General features: G+C 40.1%; 1 protein-coding gene across 2 annotated transcripts; it reads left to right on the forward strand.

The window, feature by feature from the left end:
- The first annotated feature begins 455 nt into the window (after positions 1 to 455).
- ano5a (anoctamin 5a) lies at positions 456 to 24,361 on the forward strand. 2 transcript variants are annotated; one of them, XM_061774687.1, is made up of 20 exons: positions 456 to 767; positions 2,882 to 2,943; positions 11,579 to 11,683; positions 13,061 to 13,132; positions 13,221 to 13,505; positions 14,222 to 14,341; positions 14,909 to 15,024; positions 15,117 to 15,251; positions 15,330 to 15,435; positions 15,549 to 15,609; positions 16,274 to 16,425; positions 16,607 to 16,687; positions 17,310 to 17,532; positions 17,662 to 17,840; positions 17,914 to 18,011; positions 18,113 to 18,243; positions 19,138 to 19,343; positions 19,514 to 19,713; positions 20,541 to 20,646; positions 21,153 to 24,361. In XM_061774687.1, the coding sequence occupies exons 1-20, from the start codon at positions 698 to 700 to the stop codon at positions 21,378 to 21,380; spliced, it is 2,736 nt and encodes a 911-aa protein (XP_061630671.1). In that variant the 5' UTR covers positions 456 to 697; the 3' UTR covers positions 21,381 to 24,361. The 2 variants fall into 2 exon arrangements, with proteins under 2 accessions (XP_061630671.1, XP_061630672.1); XM_061774688.1 differs by lacking the exon at positions 16,607 to 16,687 and adding an exon at positions 16,965 to 17,042 and having other exon boundaries at positions 537 to 767.
- Positions 24,362 to 25,514: the final 1,153 nt, after the last annotated feature.

The raw sequence follows: 25,514 nt of genomic DNA on the forward strand, positions 1-25,514 counted from the left end.
TAAAATCTCACGGCACACCTCCAAAACAAAAATGGCAGAAAACAATTTTCCTATACTTAAATGTTTATTTGATTTGTTGATATTATACTTATGTAGACTTAACCTCAATGTTTTGTATTGTCCTATTTTTCAGTATGTCAAAGGCTTTGGAGTTTGTTTCAACAAAGTAAAAAAAAAACAAAAAAAAAACTAAACATGATTGACTGGCACGTGTGACGTCACATCTTGCAGTCAATCTCCACGAAACTACTCGTGGACGTGACAATACAATATCATAAAGCAACTACGTTAACTAACAAAACACGTAATTACAACGTAAGGAAACATAGTTATTTCAAACAAAACCGGTCCCTATTTCGTGTATTTTATGCAAGAGGTTGTGCTAAATTAATAGCGCGTAGTTGGCTGTAGTTAGCTTCCGGGTAACCGACGATGCAGAATAAGTGCTCTTCGATGTCACAGCTAAATTACAAGTAGGCACTCGGGTTCCCACCGGACTCATATTATTGGCTCGAGACGAGGCGCCACTCCCTCTGTGCTGTTGGGAGGGGGGACGTACGGTAGCAGGCGGCGGTCACTGGGTGGAGGGGAAGACACCCAAGGAAGGTGAAGGACCCCCGAGGAAGGAGGTCGTTGAATTCGGGACAGACACAGATGTGGATTAACGTCCGTCTTGTGGCCGGGAAAAATACTCGACATGCACCGAGTAACGGGCAGGAGTGCAGGGAGCAATTTGATAGAGATGAGCCCGTCTGACTCTTATAATGGTGAGTAGTTTGATAATCAGCACTGTTTTTTTTTTTTTAAATGGACAGTACTGACACCGCCGAAAATTATCCGAGTTGTTTTGCCTCTGGAGGATTTTATTGTAAGCCTGTAAACACTGTAAAACCAACCTCATATTGACAGTAATTACTGAGATATTTCAGCCAGTAAGTGCTGACAGCAATGACGCCATTACCAAAATTACCCTTTACGTATGCACTGTTTGTTTTTTTGTCTGTTTGAGATTAAGTCATTAACGCATTCATAAATGCAAATGTACTCAGGCAGTATTTCTATTAAATCCTCTCATAACCAAAAAGATATTAAGACTCAATGTGTGGTGTGTGTTATATATATATATATACACTTAGTTAGTTTTGTGTGACTCTGGTTTGTGTAAAAAAGTTTTTTAAAAAAAGTTTTAAAACAAAATCAACGATATCCACCTTGAACATGTCTCCTAAGTTTTGCCTCTCATTATAAGGTTGTGTACACTGTGTAAAAAAAAAAAAAGAAAAAAATCATGGCACACTCAACTTATTTACAGAGCTCTTTAAAATAACTACTGCAGCTGAAACAATTAGTGCTACACATAAATAAATGTCGGTGATATCCTGCAGTGCCTCATCTGTGTCTTTGAGCAAACTGTCACTGTCCATATGTTGGCTACCTTTTCCACCAGCGGCCAGTTGGTGGTCTCAAGGTGTAAGAAGTTGTGGTCAGACTCCTCAGAGGAGAGCTAGCGACGAGCCATATGCTCCCAGTGGCATACAAGAGTTCCAGATTTGCTGAGATATTTCAGTCAGTGTTGACAAAAATGACATGATGTCATTGTCAAACTAACTTTCGCATAGACACTGTATTCTTACTATTAAGTCATCATCACTATTCACCTTAAGCATGTCTCCTTAGTTTAGCCACCTCACATGTTGTGCTGTGGATGGAAAAAGTGACTTTTCGCGCCAACCAGTCTGACAGCTGGCCCACTTACAGGAAACAATACATGGAGACAGGCAACCGGGCAACTCATAGACACAAGTCAATCTGCGAATCTCTGTTTCTGACTTAATTTAGCCTACACACATGATAGTGTCTTTGTGGCCACTTATGGACATGCTTCTAAAATCTAAACCTGTTGTTGTAATGAATTTAAAATTGAGATAGTGTCTTTGTGCCCACTTATGGATGTCATTCTAAAATGTAGCCTAAATCCTTTGTTTTGTAGCTTTTTGTAGATGTAAACTCCATTTTGTGTTTATCATCATTCATGTTTACTTGTAATATGGAACCATTCTTTATGATGAGTGTCCAACCTTTATGATGAGTGTCAATTAAGAGCAGGTGTAACTTCAACTGTGTAAACATTTTTCCCCCCAAATAGAAATGCATACATTAGTATTGCACACTTGTGGCTGGAAACATTGGTGGCCTTCCCGCTATCAGCTGCTTTCTGTTGAACAAAGTTGTGATTCTAGAGCTACGTGCTTGCTGCTTGCTTGTAGGCAGAGTGCCCGTTGTGCAGAAATAGGCTAAGCTGTATGAGAGACTTTCTCATATAACAGCAAGCCAGACCTTTGCTGTATGCACTCTTAAAGAGAGGAAGCAAATGTTTGACCACCAAATCCATACCATAAACAGACAATACTGATGATTAGCTGGATTCATATAACCCCTATACTATCATAGCCATGATGCACATATTGCATGTCTTCTAGACTGGCATTTATTTATGTACATTATGTGAATGTTCTGTCTAATGCTGTGAATTCATTTGTTTGGCAAAAGGCAAGTGAATGTGATCATATAAAAGTTGAGTCTTTCAAATCTAACATTTTTTTTCCGACTGCTGCTTGACACAATAACAAAACTGTACATGACACCATAACTGTGTCGTAGCCACTTTCTGTGGCTGGTGTGAGCCCTGCCTCCAACTGTAGTACAGATATAGACCACAACACTGGCTGCTCCATACCTGCAGCTGTTCATTATTGCTTTATAACTCAACTTCAATACCATTGTTATGCCTCTCACATTCTTTATGTGCAAATGAACCAATGTTACACAAGACTGGATGTGACATTTTTATTTTAGTGTGTCTCATGTTGCTGTCTTGCAGATGATGTAAATGGCTACTATCAGGACTCACCCAGCCCAGGATCACTACATGGAGAATCAGAGGTGAAGACACCATACATGTCTTAAAGTACACTAGGCTGCAGTATATTGACTAACCTATCGAGATTTCTGAATTAAATAGTTACTGAGTCAGGGATTGAGTTCAATTACATAATACATTGTACAGCAGCTGAAATAAGTATTTAACACCTTAACAATTTAACCTATCAATAATCAAACAGCAATCCAGCCCCCTGTCAGTGCAAATGAATAACAGCTGGTTCAGTCCTAATTGATGGCCTACAAAAAGGTCTCATTGCCAAGGTGTTAGTCAAGACACATCTCATGATGGGTAAGAGCAGATAGCTGTCTCAAGACCGTTATGAAGTAATTGTTGCAAAACATAATGATGGCATTGGTTACAGGCGCATATCTAAGCTTCTGAACATTCCACTCAGAACGGTTGGGGCCATAATACGTAAGTGGAAAGCCAATCATATCACCATAAATTTGCCTTGATCAGGTGCTCCTCGTAAGATTTCTGACAGAGGAGTGCAAATAATTATCAGAAGAGCCAAGGAGCACCTGCGGAGAGCTTCAGACAGACCTGGAATTAGCAGGTACTGTTGTCACAAGGAAAACTGCGTAATGCACTCCGCTGCCATGGCCTGTATCCACGCTCCCCATGCAAGACCCCCTTGCTGGAAAAAAAAACCTTGTCAAAGCTCGTTTAAAATTTCCTGAACAACATTGGAACGTGCCAGTTAAATACTGGGAGAATATAGTCTGGTCTGATGAGAGCAAAATTGAACTCTTTGGATGCCATAATGCACACCACGTTTGGAGGAAAAATGGCACTGATTATCACCCTAAAAACACTATACCAACAGTTAAGAGGTCAGAGGTGGGAACATGATGATATGGGGCTGCTGTTCAGCAGATGGTACTGGTAAACTTCACACTATTGAAGGAAGGATGAATGGGCAAATGAAACGAGACATTCTTGACAAAAATCTCCTCTCATCTACAAGGATAATGAAAATGAAAGGAGGGTGGATGTTTCATCAGGATAATGATCCAAAACATACTACCAAGGAAACTCTCAATTCGTTTCAAAGAAAAAAATACAGTGGCTTGAATGGCCCAGCAAATCACCTGACTTGAACCGAACGAAAATCTATGGAAAGAACTGAAACTCAAGGTCCATAAAAGAAGCCCATGGAACCTTCAAGATTTGAAGACTGCTTGTGTGGCGGAATGGGCCAAAATCACACCAGAGCAATGCATACGACTAGTTTCTCCATACAGAAGGTGTCTTGAACCTGTCAGTGCAAACAAAGACTTTTGTACAAAGTATTAAATAAATTCCATTTTGCGTGTTCCATACTTTCCCCCTGTGTCATTTCACATTATTACAAACAACTTAATTTCTGAGTTTATTTGTTCTGCTTTCTTTGTATGTATGTATCAACTTTATTGTTTTTAGAAATAATCATTAATTTAGAATTTTATGGCTGCAACACGTTCCCAAAAAGCTGGGACAGGTGGCAAAAAAGACTGAGAAAGTTGTGGAATGCTCATCAAACACCTGTTTGGAACATCCCACAGGTGAACAGGCTAACTGGGAACAGGTGGGTGCCATGATTGGGTACAAAAGGAGCTTTCCTGAATTGCTCAGTCATTCACAAGCAAAGATGGGGTGAGCTTCACCTCTTTGTTAACAAGTGCGTGAGAAAATAGTCAAACAGTTTCAGGACAATGTTCCTCAACGTACAATTGCAAGGAATTTAGGGATTTCATCATCTACGGTCCATAATATCATCAAAAGGTTCAGAGAATCTGGAGAAATCACTGCAAGGCCGAAAACCAAGATTGAATGCCCGTGACCTTTGATCCCTCAGGCGGCACCTGTGATGGTATGGGGCTGTGTTAGTGCCAATGGCATGGGTAACTTTCATATCTGTGAAGGCACCATTAATGCTGAAAGGTACCTACAGGTTTTGGAGAAACATGCTGCCATCCAAACAACGTCTTTCATGGACACCCCTGCTTATTCAGCAAGACAATGCCAAACCACATTCTGCACATGTTACAACAGCGTGGCTTCGTAGTATAAGAGTGCGGGTACTAGACTGTCCTGCTTGCAGTCCAGACCTGTCTCCCATTGAAAATGTGTGGCGCATTATGAAGCGTAAAATACGACAACGGAGACCCCAGACTGTTGAACAGCTCAAGCTGTACATCAAGCAAGAATGGGAAAGAATTCCACCTACAAAGCTTCAACAATTAGTGTCCTCAGTTCCCAAACGTTTATTGAATGTTGTTAAAAGAAAAGGTGATGTAACACAGCGGTAAACGTTTTGCAGCCATTCAATTAAATATAGGTTGAACATGATTTGTAAATCATTGTATTCTGTTTTTATTTGTTTAACACAACGTCCCAACTTCATTGGAATTTGGGTTGTATTTAGTGATAAAAATGGTGACGTGTTAAATACATATTTCAGCCGCTGTACATAAATCTTCCAATACATTTTGGATAGTTACTACATATGCTTCCCATTTTGTGGGGACAGTTCTGGGGAATGCCATTTTCTGTTCCAACATGGCTGTGCCCGAGTGCACAAGTTCCACAAAGGCATACACGGATTAGTTTGGTATAGAAGAATTTAGCTGGCCAAGAAATGAGTTGAACGAGAAAAGATTATACACCAGGCACTCTCAAAATCTAGTAAAAAGTCTTCCCATAAGAGTGTGAACTGAGTGAAATTTTCTTCTTTTCACTTCCCAGTACTCTTGTCTATCGTAAAAATACTTTTTATTTTTTCAAATTATTGACAATTGATGTTTAAAGGACTTTGTTCAGAAAACACAAGTAGTCGTTGTTTCTGAGTATAGTGTTTCTTTACCACTTTCGACTGGCCCGGCATGTACAGTGTGTATGTGTGTAATGACAGGATTATTTAAAAAAAAAAATCATTTTTAGCGTGTGAACTGTTTGTTTTGTACTTTTTAAAATAATTCAAAGTCAAGGGTTCCTGTTTTAGTCAGTTGTATTATATTGTAAATGTACACTTAACGCCAGCCTCAAAATTGTGGATTATTTGAACATCAGCACAAACTTCATATGTCGTCAATGACTCAAAAAACATCTTTTATATAGGTTGCCTGATCAAGCTGTGTATATTTTGCCTTATTTACAGATCGTTGTGCTGTATTAACTGGATTTATATGGAACTGCAGGGCCAAGGATTCCTTGTGTAAAACGCTAAGAGATTATCCCATGCTAATGTGCCCTCTTGCCCCCTTTTTAAGTGTCATGGTGTGTGTGTTGAGACCTGTGAGTCTCTCAACACCAGCATGGCCACACTGGCCTCATCTGACAATAGTGACGAAGCTCATATGGACGCTCACACTTTAGAGCCCATCAGTTCTTTGATTGGGGTAAGACAACAGTCCGGTGCACAGGTGCATGCTGCTGCTGTGTTTGCATGTGTTTTTCTGACACCTTGTGGATCTGTGCTGTTTTGTTTTTTTACTAAGCCAGATCCTGATGCCTTAACTATAGTTTTTCAGAATAGATTTGAAGTAATTTTTTTACCTAAACATTTAGCTTGTTTTGATACATTCTCCTCAGTGACACTGTTAGGTTGGAGTTCTTGGACTCTACTTTAAGGCTTACTCTCACTGTACCCTCGGTTCCTCCACAGTTCTGGAAAAAGCGGGCGCTGTTCCTGATGTTTCGTTCGAGGGTATGGCATGGTAAAAACAGGCTTTTGATGTGATGCGTATGGTCCGTCTGCCACAATCAGCTTCATAGAATGAAGTGTGCCTGACAGAGCTGAAATCAGTGTGCATATTGGTTGGAAGGAGCTAATTGTAAGTAGCTTCATGAGCATGTTTTTATTACTCCTGCAGAGTTGGAAAACATGCTGAGGCGATGCATTATGAGAGTTCATTAAAACTGCTTTGCTCTCACTTGTGATAATTCTATGCTTCACTAAGAGGAAAGTGGCTGCTGGAGCATAATTAGTGTTCACTACTTGTTGTTGGCCTCAGTTTCAATATGTGTGTTTGTGTTTTCTTTTGCGTTTATTGAGCTTAGCATTATACCGTAGTGTGTTATCGATTAAGACGCTGCACGGAACTTCTGCGGCTGACCATTTAAGGTCATTTCCTTTGCTCATTCAGTATGCTGCATATTATAACATGCTGAAAAATAAATCTGTTTGAGGGTAGATAAAACAAACAGCACAAAAAGCTGGTTGCATCAGTATGCCCTTTGTTCAAGCACATTTTCCTTCATTCATTTTTGGTCGTAGTTGATCAGCATGGCACAACTTGACTTGGAAATGTGACCAAATGCACCCCACAGATTTTCAATTTGAAATTTTTTTCAATTGGCCCTGGCGAGACCAATCATTTCAAAACTTTCATTTTCTTCCGGTGAAGCCATTCATTTGTTGATTTGGGTATACTGTATGCTCCAGTTAGTTGGTTATACAGTTTTCTGTTCAAATGCCAGGTTTTCCTGATATTCAAAATGAGAGCAAGAAATCATTTCAAAACGTTCTCCACCATAATTGTGACCTATAACCACTAAAACGCAATGGAAAAAAACAAGAAAAATACCCACCATCTTTTACAGAGGATAAGCAAATATAAACAATGGAGATAAGTTGGTTGTACGAATCTGCATGCCGTCTTATATGTAACTGGGGGTGTGGCTGTTCATAATTAACCAATCACATTCAGACCAATGTTAAATGGGAGTTAGCACACACCTGCCACCATTTAATGTGTCTCTGATTAACCTCAAATAAAGTTCAGATGTTCTAGTAGTCCTTTCCTGACATTTTCCAGTCACATCCTATAGCACAAACCAATGTCCACAGAGAGCTTCCGGAGCCTCAGAGCCATCTTTTTGTTGAAAGGTGTCAGTCAGCAGATCAGTACAAAATAATTTCTAAGGTTACATATACCATGCAACACAGTGAAGAAAGTGGAGACAATATGGCACAACAGTGATATTGCCAATCACTGGATGTCCCTCTAAAATGTATGAAAAGACAATAAGAAAACGGATGAGCTTTCCGAAAGGTCTGTCTTGGGCAAACACAACAAACACTGCTTATCACCAAAAGAACGCAACACCTACAACACCTACATTTCTTCAACCTGAACTGGGGCCGTGTAGTAAATGTGAAGGGAATTGCGAACAATGCCAAATACACGTCAGTGTTAGCACATAGACTACAGGGTTCTGGTAGACAGCAAAATGTCAGGGAAAGCCTACGAGAACATCTGAACTTTTTGAGAGGTTAATCAGAGGAAATTTAAATGGTGTGCTGACTCCCATTGAATGTGAGTTTGAATGTTTGGTTAATTCTGAACTCAGCGCACTTGCGCAACCACATTATCTCAGTGATTTATGTTTACCTCCCCTCTTAAAAAAACGTTTTCTTTCAATTTGGGAAATAAAGGTTATAGGTCACATAGTGTAAAAAGTTTTGAAATGATCTACTGTGGTCTATTTTTTTACATTACAAATTTGAACAACAGGTGTGTAGACTTTTATTTTTAAATCCCCCGTATCTGTTAAATGTCTTTCTGAGTAGTATTTATGTTTTCCAAAAAAATTTTCCTCTGAAAAAGTCACAATTAAAAATATTATTTTTACACTTCCCCTTTAAATTAGTAACTTGCTGTGTAACACCATGTTTTACACATACCACATACGTAATACGATATAAAGTAGACGAGCGGAACCAAGACATCACCCAGTAGTTTGGGGTTAGTGGTGGATGCACAGAACTCTGGTAGCTCCACTTGGCAGAGGCGGGGTCAAACAGAAGCACGGATTTTTTTTTCTTTCTGGCTGATCTGTAATTACAGCAAATTAGAGACTTTTTGCTGTTGTTAAGGAAGGCCAACGCCCCTGCATGGTCATCATAAACTAATTCATTCCAGGAGCTAATGTAGGAATTCAGGCTTTATTTGGGATAAGAGCTGTTGAAAAGGTTAAACATTTGGACTTGTAAGCTTCTCCAGCAAATTAGTATCCAGCTTTTTCCGCATAAAGGATTTGCACACATTGATTGATTGCTTTTAGACTGAGAAGCCAGACCGCAGAGCTTTACCCTTCATCAGCCTCTTCAGACTAGATTATTCATGATTTAACGGCCTTATTTTCAGCCTGTTGTGGTAATAGCAATGGATTTTATTGAATTAGCTTGCTATCGGATAGCGTTTCTCACAAATATGATGACGTCATCTTGAGGAGTCTTTTTTTCCCTCCAATCTCCCTTCCACCTCTTTACTCATTGCGGGACGTGTGAGCGTGTGAGGGCTTGCATGAAACTCCTCTGGTGCAGAGATACTGGGGGCAGCAATGCTTTCAGTGCTCTCCTGCAGTCTTTGTAGGAAGGCAAGTGGTGCTGGATCGGAAAGCCGGCTTTTCCCCGGATGCATCATAGCCATAAAGGGAGGAGGGCCATGGAGGTAAAGTGCTTTCTCTCCTCCTCGCAGAGTGCAGACAGGCAGGGCCCACTCTTTTCCTTTAGACGTGGTGGTGGTGGGCGTTGTCATTGTACGGAAAGTATTTTCCCGCTGTGGTGATGTTAAGTAGTGCATGGTTATGTTTAGCTGCCTGAACAGCTGAAGAAGCATCAGATGCTGGCAGACAAACTGCCCTGTCCTCTCTTGGAGCATTCCTGTGGAGTTTGTTTCCCGTCACCAAAGCAGGCGACAAACTGCAGGGCTACTGCTAGCTAACACACGGCTGACATTTACACTGGCCACAATAATGCTGGTCTAAGCCCAACAAGTGCATGAATTACAGGAGAGAAATGCTAAAACACTGGATAATGTAAAACCAGATTGTTGGATCTCTGTTTATTTATTCATTTGTGTTCCCCTCGACATGACCATGCTAAGCCTGTGTAGTTCTAATTTGAACAATACGGCAACTTTAAAAGTTATGCTTTAAAAAATAAAAAAAATACACAGTGGTCTCGACCTCTACAGTTCCGGCTAAGTGTCATGTCATCACAAGCGTTTCATCGTGTTTTTTACAGCAGTGATTTTGACATAGTAAAACAATAAATAGACTGAAAACTGATCTATAAAACAAAAAATAAGAACCCATAACACTACATTTTTAAGGATCTGATTCAAAGTGCTGATACAGGTATTTAGTATTTGCACAATTTCTTGTCATCAGAGGTGGGGAGTAATAATAATAATAATAATAATAGTAAATTTTATTTGTATTGCACTTTACATCCATAGAGCTCAATCTGCTACAGAGAGGATAATGTTAAAAAAAAGGAAATAGATAAATACAATTGGATGCAGTAATATAATGAACAGAAATGTGGAGTAATTAAGAGAGGAACTAAAACCACATTTAGCAATATGCTTTTTAAAAAATAATGTTTAAAAGCATTTGTAGTCCACAGCCTCGGAGCTGCAGAGGACAAAGCCCTATCACCTTTGGTGCGGAGCTTGGTTCTTGGGGCTCGGAGGGTATTTGTGGCTGCAGAACGGAGGGTGTGTGAAGGAGTCTTGGGGCTGAAGATTTCGTTTAGGTACTGAGGGGCATGTCCGTGTGGGCGAGGAGGGTAAAACATAAAATTTGATTTGAATGGGATTCAAATTAAACTGTCAAGCATTTCAGAAAAGCATTATCATTCAACAGAACATAACCATAAATAAATTAATGATGGTGGTTGTTCGGTCATCAGTTGTACTTAAAAAAACAATATTTCACAAATTCTGTATGTAAACGTATGAGCACAACTGTACATATATGCGGTCATACGTACCCCTGTTATATTGGAATGAAAGTGTAGGCTACACCTTTTTCATCACCTCTAGGTGGCGGTGGCATATTTGAATGAAAGTATACACCTTTCTCATAACCTCTAGGTGGCGGTGGCATATTGGAATGAAAGTGTACAGCTTTTTCCTAACCTCTAGATGGTGTCATACATTTATAAAATGTGAAAGTTTTTTTTTTTTAACATTTTCCCCTATACCTATGTATAATGCGGAGTATTGACTTTTTACAATTATTTGGGGGAAAAATATGCATTATACACAAACAATTACGGTACTACTAATTAAAAAAAAAAATTGAAAGAAATTACGGTATTCCATTAGATTCTCAAGTAACTTTTTTGATAACTAACATAGTAGTTTTAATGCAATATACTTTTTACTTGAGTATTTTTGTTAAGACATGCTGCTTTTACTCTGTTACGTTGAGCTACATTCCACTCGTTTATTTTTTTTCTTTGATCTACCGGTATTATTGCTTGTGTGATCTATTTATGTTGGTTTGTCGGAGTACCTCGTGTCACATGACTGTTTCACCAATCAGGGAAACCATTACCGATGTTTGATTCAGTTTCACCAATCAAAAGGAGCCAGGGGTGTAGTCACATGACCGCATACAATCTATTATTGTTTTTATTTGTGTTTTATTTGTATTGTTTTAAAAAAATTTCGGGGTGGGAAGGGGGGGTGCATACAAAGTCTATGCAGCCCCCTCCCAAGACTTTTGCATGGTACTGTACCTGAGTGTGATACTGTGGGGCTCTCTACTGACACAGTGTGCCTCTGTGAAGTGTTGTCAATTGTGCACCAAGACTTGTAGTGTGTTGTCCATGTTGTGAGCTCTTCTACCTTGTTATAGATCGAGAAACAGCAGCAGAGCAAAGACTTAGTGTTCTTGCGTGATGGAGTACGCAGGATTGATTTTGTCCTGTCCTACACTGAAGAAGAAACTGAAGGAAGGCCGGTAAGAAACAAGTGCATACCTGTTGTTTTTTCTTTTTTTTACCCTTCTTATTTTGGTTCCAAACATTGTTGAGCGTCAAGGATCTACATCTTTAACAATATCTGTTAGTTCTACAGTTATGCACCAGAAAACATCTTTTTGACATGACCCTTAGAGTAAAAGGCAGAAATAAACCAAATACTACATATTGTTGCTCAGTCGATAAATTTGATGAGGGATAGATTTGATTCAAACCCGCGACACACTTTTGGGTCCCGACCCTCTAATTGAGAATAACTGTTTTTTAAAAGTGTATGGTGCCTTTTACGCCACTCAAAAACGGTTTCTTCCTTGTAACTGAATTTAGTATTTTTGCAAGAATACCTTTTGCAGATTTCCATGAAACTCCCAATTCACTAAAATTGATTGCACTGTTTTTTTTCGACTGCAACAAAGTGACTTAATATTATTCTATGTACTCTGAGTTAAGTACGGTGTGCAAAGATCATTCATAATATATGCCTTCAAACGATAGCTACCCTTATTCCATTTCATGGGCCCTTTATTATTTGTCTGGTCAGAACCGGTTCTTACAGGATGTCCCCCGACTCCAGTGGGAGTCAGCAGCGACATACTCTAGATAGCGCAACACTGATAAAAGTAGACAAACGTGTTCTCAGCTTATAGAATTTATTTTCATTCCAACAAGGCCGCTTTTCCTTTGGCTTCAACTCATGGAAATATTCCGTGAACTGACCATTGAGATTTTTACACAGACTCTCTACTTTGTGCCACTATGTTTGTGGCAAGTCTTAAGCTGCAGAGACTTTTAGAGGTTGATAGTAGGGTGTTAGACTTCATATCTGCCTGTTAGCACTTTACTGCTATGTTACTCCGGCATGTTGAATTCAACTTAGGAGATCCCAGTCAAAGGTCCGAGCACTGGTCTGCCAGGAGCAGGAGCATTTTTTTTTTTAGTGTGTGAGGAGGAAACGGGACGCCACGTCCTGTGTTATTAGCTGCACTTTTCAGTATATGTCAGCTATGACAAGGGACTCATTTGTCAGTACTCTTGACGTCATGAAAAAATACCAAATAAATGGAAAAGGTTTTCTGTATTTTCCCTTAATGCTATTATCACTGGTGTAAATTTTCACAGAGGAACTTAAGAATCAATGATTATATGCACCAAAGAAGCTTTTTCTGGCTTTTCCATTTTGTTCATGTTGATATTTGCAGAATTGTTATATTTTTAAAACTTTGACTGAGAAAAGTATCATAACACACACATATCAGAGTGGATAGGTTTACAATGCATTTCATTTTTAATGGCCGTAGAACTGTTGCAAAGGAAAAAAATATATATTGACTACAATATTGCAATTTTTTCTACTAAAGGGAAGAAAGAGGGAGTTGTACGAAGCCAACCTAGTGAAAATCGGCTTGGAGCTGGAGACAGAGGATAAATCTGTAAGAGGTCATGGTCATTGATTTGATAATGTCTCACAATGTAAGCAAATATAATGGCCTGAAAAGCAAATTGTTTACCACATTTTAGGAATCGGAAGATGGGAAGACCTACTTTTTGAAGATCCACGCTCCCTGGGAAGTGTTGGCCACCTACGCAGATGTGCTGAAAGTCAAGGTCCCCTTCAAGACCAGTGACATAGAAAAGAAAAATGCGATGCGAATGAGCTGGCTGGCCACCCCTTTTCGTCTTCCGGAGCACATCATGTACCCTGAGCCAGACTACTTCACTGCTACCTTTAACAAGACCAAATCTGACTTCTTCCTCATCGATGACAGAGACACATTTTTTACCCCTGCTACTCGCAACAGGATAGTAAGTATGCTTTTTTTGGGGGCAAATCTTCAAGACAATATACAGAGAGAAAGAAATAAAACATCACTGCTGTTTTTTGTTGACCGGTATGTATTTTTTATATCAGACAGCATTGTCTATTGCATACTTACAGGGAAATAAACCCTCATGGAGAACACCTGCACAATTAATACGATCTCGACAAGAGCTGTAGAGTGTCCAAAGCGTGACTAATTTAAAAAGAAAAAAAATCTGCAATTCAAATGAGCCACTCACCTTATTGTTGGCGGATTAATGGTCCCAAATATTATAGAGATTATAAGCACACGTTAGGTTAATTAAGGACTAAATGTCTGCAGGTGTGAAGGTGTGCGTGAAGCGTTGTTTGTGTCTATATGTGCCCTTGACTGGTGACCAGTTCAATCCAGTAGCCCAATGTCAACTGGGATAGGCTCCAGCTCCCCCCCGTGACCCTAAAGAGGACAAGTGGTGTAGATAAATATATGGGTGGATGTTTAACTGCAAGAGAAAGTTTTTCTTTTTTTTTTTTTTTTTTTTGGGAAAATAAAAACAGTTGTGTGGAGAACTCAGCATCGTAGCTGAATTGTAGTTGTTGTTTTTGAACTGGATCCGAGATTGTTTTATGAAGTGCTCGGTGGCAGTTTTTCTTTTCTTTTTTTTTTGAAACGCATATAACATGCAATCCTTTAACTAAGTCTGTTTGTTTCTTTGCCAAGGTATATTATATCCTCTCCCGATGTCCATACACAGAGGATGAATATGTTGAGAAAGACAAGAAGGGGATCAAGAGGTTGCTTAACAATGGCACCTACACGGGGGCATTTCCACTGCACGATGTGAGACCCTTTTGCTGAGTGTAATGAAATATTGAATTAGAGGTGCAATGATTAATGGATTAATCGACAACTAATGGATTCGATGAATCGATGAATCATTTAGAGACCTTCTTTAACTTAACATTGTCCAAATCCTTGAAATCTCAACCTCTCAACAGTAAATAATAATTATGTTAATAATAATAATAAATAAGTAAATCTTACTTAGTGTATTCATTATAATAATAAAGCAGACTGATTATCTTGTGTGTTACATCAAAATAAGACATTTGCAAACGTCTTTATCAACTTTTTTTGTTGACACCAAACCAGTAAGTGAATCATAAACAATTTACGTAATTTGAAATAATGTCCTGGTAATAAAGGGATGCAAATGGATTAATTGAAAAAACAATCAACAGATTAATCGATTTATTAAAGTAAGTCTTAGTTCCAGCCCTATACAGATGAATCGATTATTAAAATAAGTCTTAGTTGCAGCCCTGTATTCAAAGATCAAAGGTTTTTCAGAACAAGGATTTAAATAACAGCACTTTATTAATGTGTCCTTTGTGTGAATGCATGCAGAGCAGATACTGGACAAGATATAAGGATCCTAGTTGTGAAAGGGACCGATACAATCTCTACCAACACTGGGCCAAATTCTCATGTTTCTTCAAAGAGCAGCCCCTCAATCTCATAAGGTGATTGATTATACAGAGCACAGTGTCCATCTTTGTTGCATGAGCAAATTCATACAGCTCACAAGCTAAAACATGTTTTTCCCCCTCTACAGGAAGTACTACGGGGAGAGGATTGGCCTCTATTTTGCCTGGCTGGGGTTCTACACTGAGATGTTGGTTTTTGCTGCGATTGTGGGGACAATTTGTTTCCTTTTCGGATTGTCCTCATACAAAGACAACGAGTGGAGGTAAATTGGGAAGGAATACATAACACTGTGTCCATAATAATCGTGCTCATCACTGCCATTGATTCCAATTGTGCTTAGTAAGGAAATCTGCAGTGATGAAATTGGAGGCAATATTGTGATGTGTCCATTGTGTGACAAGAAATGCAGCTACTGGAAACTCAACATGACATGCAACGCTTCATGGGTAAAGACATCTGTATTTCATAGTTCATTCATGATCCGTGCTCTATGACTTTTAAAGTGGGATATTACTGCATTTCAACAATTTCTTACATTCTCCAACGTCTTTTCTTTCAGCAAGCGCACCTGTTTGACAATGTGGGAACATTGTTTTTTGCCATTTTCATGGGGATTTGGGGTGAGTAAATTCAGTCTTGCACTTTTGAGCTGCAGGACCACCTAGTGGTACAGCTTCTGCAGCTAGCCACTTGTATATAGTGTCATCATCATACAGGGGTGGCGACTTATTCTACCTCTTCATACCATCACTATCACATCACAGTTATAAAAAAACATCAATAGTACTACACACAAAAAAATGCACGGATGATGCAACTGTGCCACGGACATCATCTGGATCTTATAACATGACAAAAACAACCATTTAATAATGTACATTATATTGACCAGCGATGCTGATTATTAAATATATCAATGTATTGAGATTGCTACAGACATGTTTTACTAGTCAAATTTGAAACCTGGTTAAAAAAAAGAAAAATAATCCCAATGCTTCTATAGTTTTGCTTGCATTGGCCAGTGCTACTGATTATAAAGGCCTTGGGCTGATTAGATTGAAATGGGAGCACATAGAGGCTGAAATCTGATTGGACAAAAAATGTCTTATGTCCACTTCCACGTACTGGAAGCAATGCAGCCAACAGAAACGGTATGAAATGAAGAGAATAGATTGTTGGGATTAAATGAATGCAATTTGATGGAACAAATATTACCATTTAGGTGGTAAAATAGGTAAGTGCTTCTGAGTAAGCCTTGCGGCACACCACTGATTTATTGTACAGTGACATTGTTCCTGGAGCTCTGGAAGAGGCGTCAGGCCCGTCTCGCGTACGAGTGGGATCTGGTGGACTTTGAGGAGGAGCAGCAGCGACTGCAGATCCGTCCGGAGTATGAGAACAAGTGCACCAGCCGCAAGCTGAATCCCATTACTCAGGTGTTTACATGCTAATGAAGTAAAATACTGTTGTCATTTCTAAGTGCTATGAGTAGAAAGCAAATGAGTATAGTTGGATAAGGACTAAATACACATTATGAAGTAAATTGAAGTTAGACACATTATTAAACAGGAACTGGATGCTTAAAATTTGCCTTCGCCATATCATATCCATCTTCAGGAAGCAGAGTTGGTTTTTGAGAGGACTGCTACTGATCTAGTGGGGAAATTATTTCTGTGCTGGGTCACCGTGTTTTTCTGGGTAAGGGTGGTGCTCCAAATGGACTGACTGCCACTTTGATGTGGGAGAGGTTTTCTTGTGGTGTACGTTGTACCGATGAAGACCACAGGCACAAGTTTCCTTCTATGCTCCATTATCGTACATCTGATAATTGGGCCTTACATGCGGATGCATCTTAGGTCTGCCTCAAATCAAAAGTGATTGGTAATTAAAGGAACCTTGTGGAGTGGCTTTTCAGGCTATAACAAAGTGTCACTGACCTTTTTTTTTGTACACGCTTTGCTTGCTCATGGTATAGGAAGTGGAGCCTTACTTACCCATAACAACAGTCAGGTGTGCACGCATATGTCTGTCTGGAGCCACTGTCCTGTTGTGGGTGAGCATTCTATCTTAGATCTCTCAAGTTTATTTTCTCTTTTCCTTTATAACAGTAATCATGTGACCAGAACTGACTGGCAAATGTATCATAGTTTGCCAACCATGCATGTGAAGTGGGCTCGTATTTTCATGCAATATTTGGCCTACTTAACTTGCCTTGCCTGCGTGTCTGTATTTTGGCATTTGCACTTGTAAGAGTACTGGTTGTGGTGTTGTGATAGCAGTCATATTGTCATGTTCTCTCTTTGGCATCTCCGTCCCAAAGATCTCTCTGACCGTTTCCTGCATCATTGGAGTGATCGCGTACCGCCTGGCGGTATACGCTGCCTTCGCTAGTTTCATGAAGGACAATGCACATTTGAACAAGATGGGTTCCTCAATCACCCCGCAGCTGGCCACGGCTGTCACGGGCTCCTGCATCAACTTCATTATCATCATGATCCTCAACATCTTGTATGAACGAGTGGCTGTTTGGATAACTGACCTCGGTGAGGGCAAGAGCGACGTGGTGTATTCCTGTCTTTGGTGACGTTCAACAATGTTTCAAATGTGCCAGCCTTTTTCTGTATGAAGTATTTTATTTTCTATTTTATTTTTTTTGCATATCATTGCCACAGAAATTCCAAAGACCCATGTGGAATATGAGAACAAGCTGACAATAAAGATGTTCCTATTCCAGTTCGTCAACTACTACTCCTCCTGCTTCTACGTGGCTTTCTTTAAGGGCAAGTTTGTTGGCTATCCTGGAGGTTATTCTTACATGTTTGGCCAGAGGAGCAGCCTCAGGAATGAAGAGGTAGATAGAAATCACTATTTAATCAAGTTGACTTTAATTCTGTTCTGTTCAATTTCGGTATGTTTGCATTCAGTGTGACCCCGGTGGCTGTTTGATTGAGTTGACCACCCAGCTGGTAATAGTGATGACCGGTAAGCAGGTTTGGGGAAACATCCAGGAGTCTCTGGTCCCGTGAGTAAACCAAAATATAATCTCCATTGCTTAAAAAAAAAAAAAAAAAAACGCTATGCATATGCATTGCCAGCACTCGTTGACCCACTTGTGTCTGTCAGGTGGTTGAAGAACTGGTGGCGCAGCAAAAGAGTTCGGGCGCATCCAGAGAGTCTGGACAGCCGCTGGGAGCAAGACTACAACCTGCTGATGTCTGGGCATCTGGAACTCTTCTACGAATACCTGGAAATGGGTATAAATGGGTAGCCATCCCATAGCCTGTTCAATACATTCAGTCAGTAACTGAGATATTGTACTCAATGGCCACGTTAGGCACACTGGCACAACAAATTGAGGTCCAATACAAGGGCTGTATAAACTCTGCTTTTGCTCAAATTAGAATGTTCATTTTTAATGTCAGAGGTATAAATTAAACAATGTTAATTATAGTAGTTGTAGTCACATCAAACCTGTAGTTTATTTCTAATTCTAATGTCCTTGTTTTAATCAGAGTGCAGCAAAAAGTATTTCAAACACCTTCAATAGGATGCAGTGCAGTAAAACAATACTGAAAACTCCACCACAGTAATAAAGATTGTTAAATCCGAACCTCTCCAAAGATGTCATTTAAAACTGAACGTTTACTATTGTTGGCAAATGCAGTGTTTTCCAACCTTTATTGAGCCAATATACATATTTTACATTAGCAAAGTCTCGCAGGTTTCACACTTAAGTTGAACTAAGCTGTTTAGTTGAACAACAAAGCTGATGTACTCTCAGGAAGCCGCGACTTAACGTTCTTTTTTATGAATGGCAACAGGTGCATACACTACACTGCAGGCTAATTGTACCACAATATCGCTGGATATTGATAGATTCACAAAGATACCTTACTTATAGTATATTATTGAATAATAATTTTCTGACCAGTAAGTACATTTGGATAATCTCCCACGGCACACCTGATGATCTCTCACATTGGGAATCATTGGGGTCGGCCTGGTTAATGTTTACGGAGGTAAATTTAATGGGAAGCAAGGCTGCAATCAATATCATTTTATATTCAAAATACAGCCAGGACTAGAGAAATGGATCCTGCAGGTGGTGCTGTTTCTTCCCTAACTTCCCTTTTCTCTTTTTGCTCTAGTGATCCAGTTTGGTTTCATCACTCTGTTTGTGGCTTCCTTCCCTCTGGCTCCCCTGCTGGCTCTCATCAACAACATCATTGAGGTTAGAGTGGATGCCTGGAAGCTCACCACGCAGTTCAGACGTCCTGTGGCATCCAAAGCTCACAGTATCGGAGCCTGGGAGGAAATCCTCAGTGGGATCGCCATCCTCTCTGTTGTTACCAATGTAAGAGGTGGACTACATCTTTTTTTGGCTATGTCTCTGCCCGGTTTCATACTAATGGCATACAAATTACAGCGTTTTTTTTTTTTTAACCAAATGTTGACTCATTGTTGTTGAGTCTTACAGCTAACTGGTCTTCTGTTGCTTCTTGTTCTCTTCTTGTCCTTTTGCAGGCATTCATTGTGGCCTTCACCTCTGACATGATCCCCCGACTCGTGTATATGTATGCTTACCAGCCAGATGGGGTGGTTACTATGAAAGGCTACATCAACAACAGCTTGTCTGTGTTCAAAATCTCAGAGATCCCACTGGACAACAGGCCAGAAGATGGGGAGATTCCCTACTGGTTCAGCAGCTCCATCACAACCTGCAGGTTTGTGCAAGTGTCTGAGCTTTGAGTGTTGGTCAGATGACAAGTAACTGTGCATGGAGTGTGTCTTAACTATCTGCTGTGGTAATCAAATCAGAGTTATTGCTATAGCACTATTCATAAATTAAAATGCTACCAAAAGTGATTTACAGAGATAAAAACAGACAATTAAAAAAGCAAGAAATATACACAAACCCACCTATACCATCCCAACATATAAATGCAAACACACATATTGACTAATAGTGTAGAGACATGGCATAGCAAGGCACTGAGGATCCATGTGAGGGAAGACAACCTGTGGGAGCCATCCACACCGAGAAGTGCCACCGGCCGCAGCCACAGAGGATGCCGCCACGGAGACCACCACGACCTGGATAGAACTCCACGTTGTGCAGACCCCCCACCCAGTCCCCCTGGCCCAGGGAAACTGCTGGATGACATGACCAGTCTGAAAACACCTCCCAGCATGAAGGCTCCCATGAGGAGACACTGGAATTGAACTTTAGACTGAAAGACAATAGGACATAATAAAAAAACAACAACAACAAAACACAAGGGACCATAATAAATATAATAAAGTAGGATAAAAATGTAATACATTGATACATGAATACATGTGTCATATATAAATATCTAAATCAACAAATAATCAGTTAAAAGCTAAACCAAACAGGTAAGGCTTGAGCCTCCTTTTTAAAGCATCAACAGTCTCTTCTGCTGTTTCTTGTTCTGATGTTTTTGTCTGCACTGTGGTATACAATTGCATATTGTTGTCTTCACATTTACAGAGTTGACTGAACCCTAATGCTAGTTAACTATTCATGCAGGTACCATGACTACCGCTACCCTCCTGGCCATACGAATCAGTACACCCACACATTGCAGTTCTGGCATATACTGGCTGCCAAGCTGGTCTTCATTATCATCATGGAGGTAACGTCAACATTTACTGACCACATTCACTAACAAAGGATCAGGTTTGAAGAAATGTTCCTAAATGAGAAATGCAATTTGTTCACAATTGAAAGGTTTCCAGGCATCTCGATAAAAGGTCGCTGACATTCTTTGCTCAAAATGCACAAAGGATTAAGAATTACAGCACACTTCTAACACTGCCCTTTTTGAGGCAGCATGGCGGACAAGTGGTTAGTACATCTGCCTTAGCACATCTTGGCGCCGGCAGTCCTGTGTGGAGTTTGCATGTTCTCCCCATTCTTGTGTGGGTGTTCTGCCGCTACTCCAGCTTCCTCTCTCAGGTTCATTGAAGACTCAAATTGTGCATAGGTATGAATGTAAGCGTAAGTGGTTCGCCGCGTTTGAGTGGCAACCACTCCAGCGCCCAAAGTCAACTAGGATCATTTCATAGAGACTGTCTACAAGGCCGCGCAAGGTTATTTGTGTTCTAGTATAGTTCACAGCTGTGCCTTCATCCTCTGCAGCATGTCGTCTTTCTGGTCAAGTTCTCCTTGGCCTGGATGATTCCTGATGTTCCGGCCGACGTGACGGATCGAATAAAGAGAGAGCGCTACCTAGTCCAGGAGTACCTCCACAACTACGAAGTGGAGAGGCTCAAAAGTCAACTCAGCGGAAACAAGGACGATGGTACTGATGAGGATGCGGTCTACTCGTCTTTGCCCACACATGAGGTGTTATCAGAGCATCTCTAGCACTGAGAGCAGCTTCTCAGTCGGCAAGATGTGATGACGGTGATCCAGACACGCCTGCTTGTTTATGTTGGTCCCTTTTTAGCTGTGCAGTAAACCCCTGCTATTCGAGCCCTGCCGCGAATAGTGAAATTCTGCTAGTAATTCACAACCCTCCAAAAATGTTTGTAATTGCCCGAAATTAATATTTTAAATAACTATACCGCAAACTATGATCACAAAACAATGTAATATCATTTAAAACTTTTAAGTTGCAACATTAGCATTTAAAAAAAATAGCTTACAGATTTGATTTGTATGATGTGCCATCGGAAGTGCGCGTGTACATTCACATGCGGCAAAGATTCTCTTAACCTCCGCTAACAGCCCTAGCTCTTCCTCAACATGCAAACATCTTAGATCTCAGTCGAGATGTGTCACTTTAACATACTTCCTTGACGCCAATTACTACTTGGTATTCGCCTTAAGTTGATCCCCAACGTACAAAGCTGTTAGCCTCTCAGTCGAGACGTGCCACTTCAACATGCTTCTTTGACACCAATTACTACTTTCCAAATGGCCAGAGCTTCGGCACCATCTTGTGGCACCTTACAGTGTTACAGAATGAACACAAGACAACACAAATAGGTGCGTTGTAGTGGTACAAAAATGCAAATAGTGATCTGTGATTGAGGGGGTTGACTGTATTTGTGTCATTATTAATGACGCACGCACTTGTACACACACAGCCTTTATGAAGGAGCTCCAGGTGTCCTCAGTCCTCAGCTGTCCTGCTTTCAAGCATGCTGAAAACCTAGAAGACTTGAATATAACTGCCTTGTATTTATGACCTTTATTCTATGCTGTAATTGTAATGCCGAGAATGATCACATTTTGCTGTAAGAAAAAGGAAAACAAGCCACGCCTTTCAGGACTATTTATTTTACTAGCCAGTATAAGTTGCTTAAGAATAGACGCCTTAATATATATAACACTTTGTCCTTGCTTTGATATTTCAGTGTTCGGTCATGTGCAGTTCTATGAACAGCTGTGGTATTTGCCAAAAATGTATGAATCATTTGATTCATTAGTAGTTTTTACTGTTTCTGTAGTTCCTGAGGGTATCCCATAAGTTTGGCCTTTGAAATGGCAAAACGTAATAAAGACAGGGTGTCCCATGGGTTTCCATACGTAAAAAAATGGTTTTGTTTTTTTTCCAATGAAAACTATTTTATTTTAAATATGCTCTACATGACTACCGTTGTTTAAAAACACGTTTCAATGCGTGTCCTCCACTGCTGAAGAACACGTATTAGCACAGCTGCAAAGATGTTCCTTGAAAATACAGTGGTACCTTAAGAGTCATTCGTTCTGTGACCACGCTCGTAACTGAAAAGAATCTAAATCAATTTCTGTGTTTTTAAATAAGAAGTACTTTAAAAAACAGTAATAAATAGAATGAAAAGTAAATAAAACATTTTTGGTACATTTTTTGCTTCAATTCAATGGACATTGTGCTGCTCCTTCTGGTGTGAGCGCCTCGTCCCGCTTGGGTAGTAATAAAAGACACAGTGGATATGGAAAGTATTCAGACCCTTTGCTCAGTATTTAGTAGAAGCATCCTTTTGAGCTAATACAGCCGTGTGTTTTTTTTGGGAATGATGTAACACGTTTTTCACACCTGGATTTGGGGATCCTCTGCCATTCCCCATTGCAGATCCTCTCCAGGTTGGATGGTGAATGTTTGTGGACAGCCATTTTCAGGTCTCCAGAGATGCTCAATTGGGTTTAAGTCGGGGAAGAACAGTCACTTGATGAAGCCACATTATTTTAGCTGTGTGCTTAGGGTCATTGTCTTGTTGGAAGGTGAACCTTCGGCCCATGAGGTCCTGAGCACTGGAGAAGGTTTTCTGTCCATATGAGGTGCTGTGTGTACATTAATGTGGGGGGGAAAACAATGCGTGAGTGAAAATTTAAGGGGGTCTGAATACTTTCCGTACCCACTGTATAGAAACAGCCACGGAGACAGCCACAAGCTATTCAAGGAATTTGTCAAACCTACACACACTTAAACATGGTATGACACTATATATAAAATGTGTTGCTCTTTATTCGAAAGCATTTTTTAGGATAACTGAAATATTTTTTTTAAATGTTAAAAACTAGAGTACATGTATGGAAACTTAAACGTGTATGGGACACCCTGTAGGGCACAGCGCTAATAGAACACAAGCTACAAAACTAGCTGCTTTTTATATTGGTATGAGATCCTCGATATTTTTCTAAACCAAAACCTGACATGTAACTTGCTTCACTTAAAACGTAGTTGCAAAAATCTGCTGCTGTTGCCACTGTGATTAACAAGGCGCTTTGACACTGACGGGTCATCCAGGCTTAACAGCTGCTGCGTGTTGAGAAGTGCAAGCCCTGAGTGATTGAGGAGATCCCTGTTTAATGGGCCCGTGTTTGCCAACACGCTGGAGCTAAAAAAAAAAAAACAGCCACTGGCCTTCTACTTAACTGTTTGCTCCAATACACAAAGCGCCATCGCCCAGCTGTTCGTACATGAAAAAGATTTTTGATTTAGATTTTTAATCGCACAACGCACTTGATGAAAATGGACTTATCCAAGTCATAAGCATGCCAGTCCTGCGGTTGTCGTGACGAGGCCGCATCCACAACCCTTGAGTGTTTGGAAGTAACAATGTGTCAATCTGACGGTGTTCATATGCAGGATATTTAATTTTAGAAGGCTGTCTACAGAAAAATAGTCTTTAATTGAAGTATTTAAATTGCTTAAAATAGCAGCTAATCTTATGATCATTTTATTTTATACTAATTATTTGTTATTTCTTGGTGAATTCATGTTTTGTGCCTGTTGTCCTTTGTCACTTTTTATACTTTACCAAGTGAACCTGTGTACATGTGCTATCCAGTCATCAGGTTGTGTATTTTTCAAACATTTCCTGTATTGAAATCTCCAGAATAAAGTCAATTTCACCCCATGTTTGCATGATTCCTAAACGCTGTAACTGTCCACTCTGCTGTTTTGCTGAGAACATTGGCAAGCGTGAACATTCGCACAACAGATGGGCCGAGAGGATGCTGGTTCCCTGTCAGTGTTTGTTCGCACTAGTGGGTGTGGTTAACACTTAAATACACTGGCACACTCTTCTCACCTGGCATACAAAAACAAAGGCAACATGTATATGTGCTCTTTTTGCTCCCCTATTACTCGGACACGATCACCAACTACCCACACATGAAAATCAGGAGTGGACCTTATATTGTCTTTAAAATATCTTGAATTATAACCTAAACATATCTCTGTCATGATTAGCCTTGCTAAGATGATTGGTCACATGTTTTTTATTGCAAATATTCACAGTTTTTGAATTTGATGCCTGCAACATGTTCCAAAAAAAGCTGGAACGGGGGCATGTTTACCACTGTGTTACATCACCTTTCCCTTTAACAATGCTCAACAAGCGTTTGGGAACTGAGGGTACTAATTGTTGAAGCTTTGTAGGTCTAGTACTCACACTCTTTTACTATGATGCCACACTGTTGTGACACGTGCAGAATGTGGCTTGGCGTTGTCTTGCTGAAATAATCAGGAACCTCTCAGAAAAAGATGCTGCTTGGATGGCAGCATATTTTGCTCCAAAACCTGTATGTACCTTTTAGCATTAATGGTGCCTTCACATATGTGCAAGTTACCCATGCCATGGGCACTAACACGCCCCCATACCATCACAGATCCTGGCTTTTGAACTTTGCACTGATAACAATCGGGGCGGTCCTTTTTCTCTTTGGCCTTGAGGACGCGACGTCCATGATTTCCAGAAAACAATTTGAAATGTGGACTCACAGAACACTTTTTCCACTTTGCATCAGTCCATCTTAGATGAGCTGTGGCCCAGAGAAGCCAGTGGCATTTCTGAGTGTTGTTGATGTACGGCTTTTGCTTTGCATGGTAGACTTTTAACTTGCATTTGTAGATGTACCGACGAACTGTGTTAACTGACAATGGTTTTCTCAAGTGTTCCTGAGCCCACATGGCAATATCATTTATACAATGATGCCGGTTTTTAATGCAGTGCCGCAAGAGGGATCGAAGATCAAGGGCACTCAGTGTTGGTTTTCGGCCTTGCTGCT

This window comes from Phyllopteryx taeniolatus, chromosome 5 (assembly GCF_024500385.1).
Source record: "Phyllopteryx taeniolatus isolate TA_2022b chromosome 5, UOR_Ptae_1.2, whole genome shotgun sequence".
NCBI lineage: Eukaryota > Metazoa > Chordata > Actinopteri > Syngnathiformes > Syngnathidae > Phyllopteryx > Phyllopteryx taeniolatus.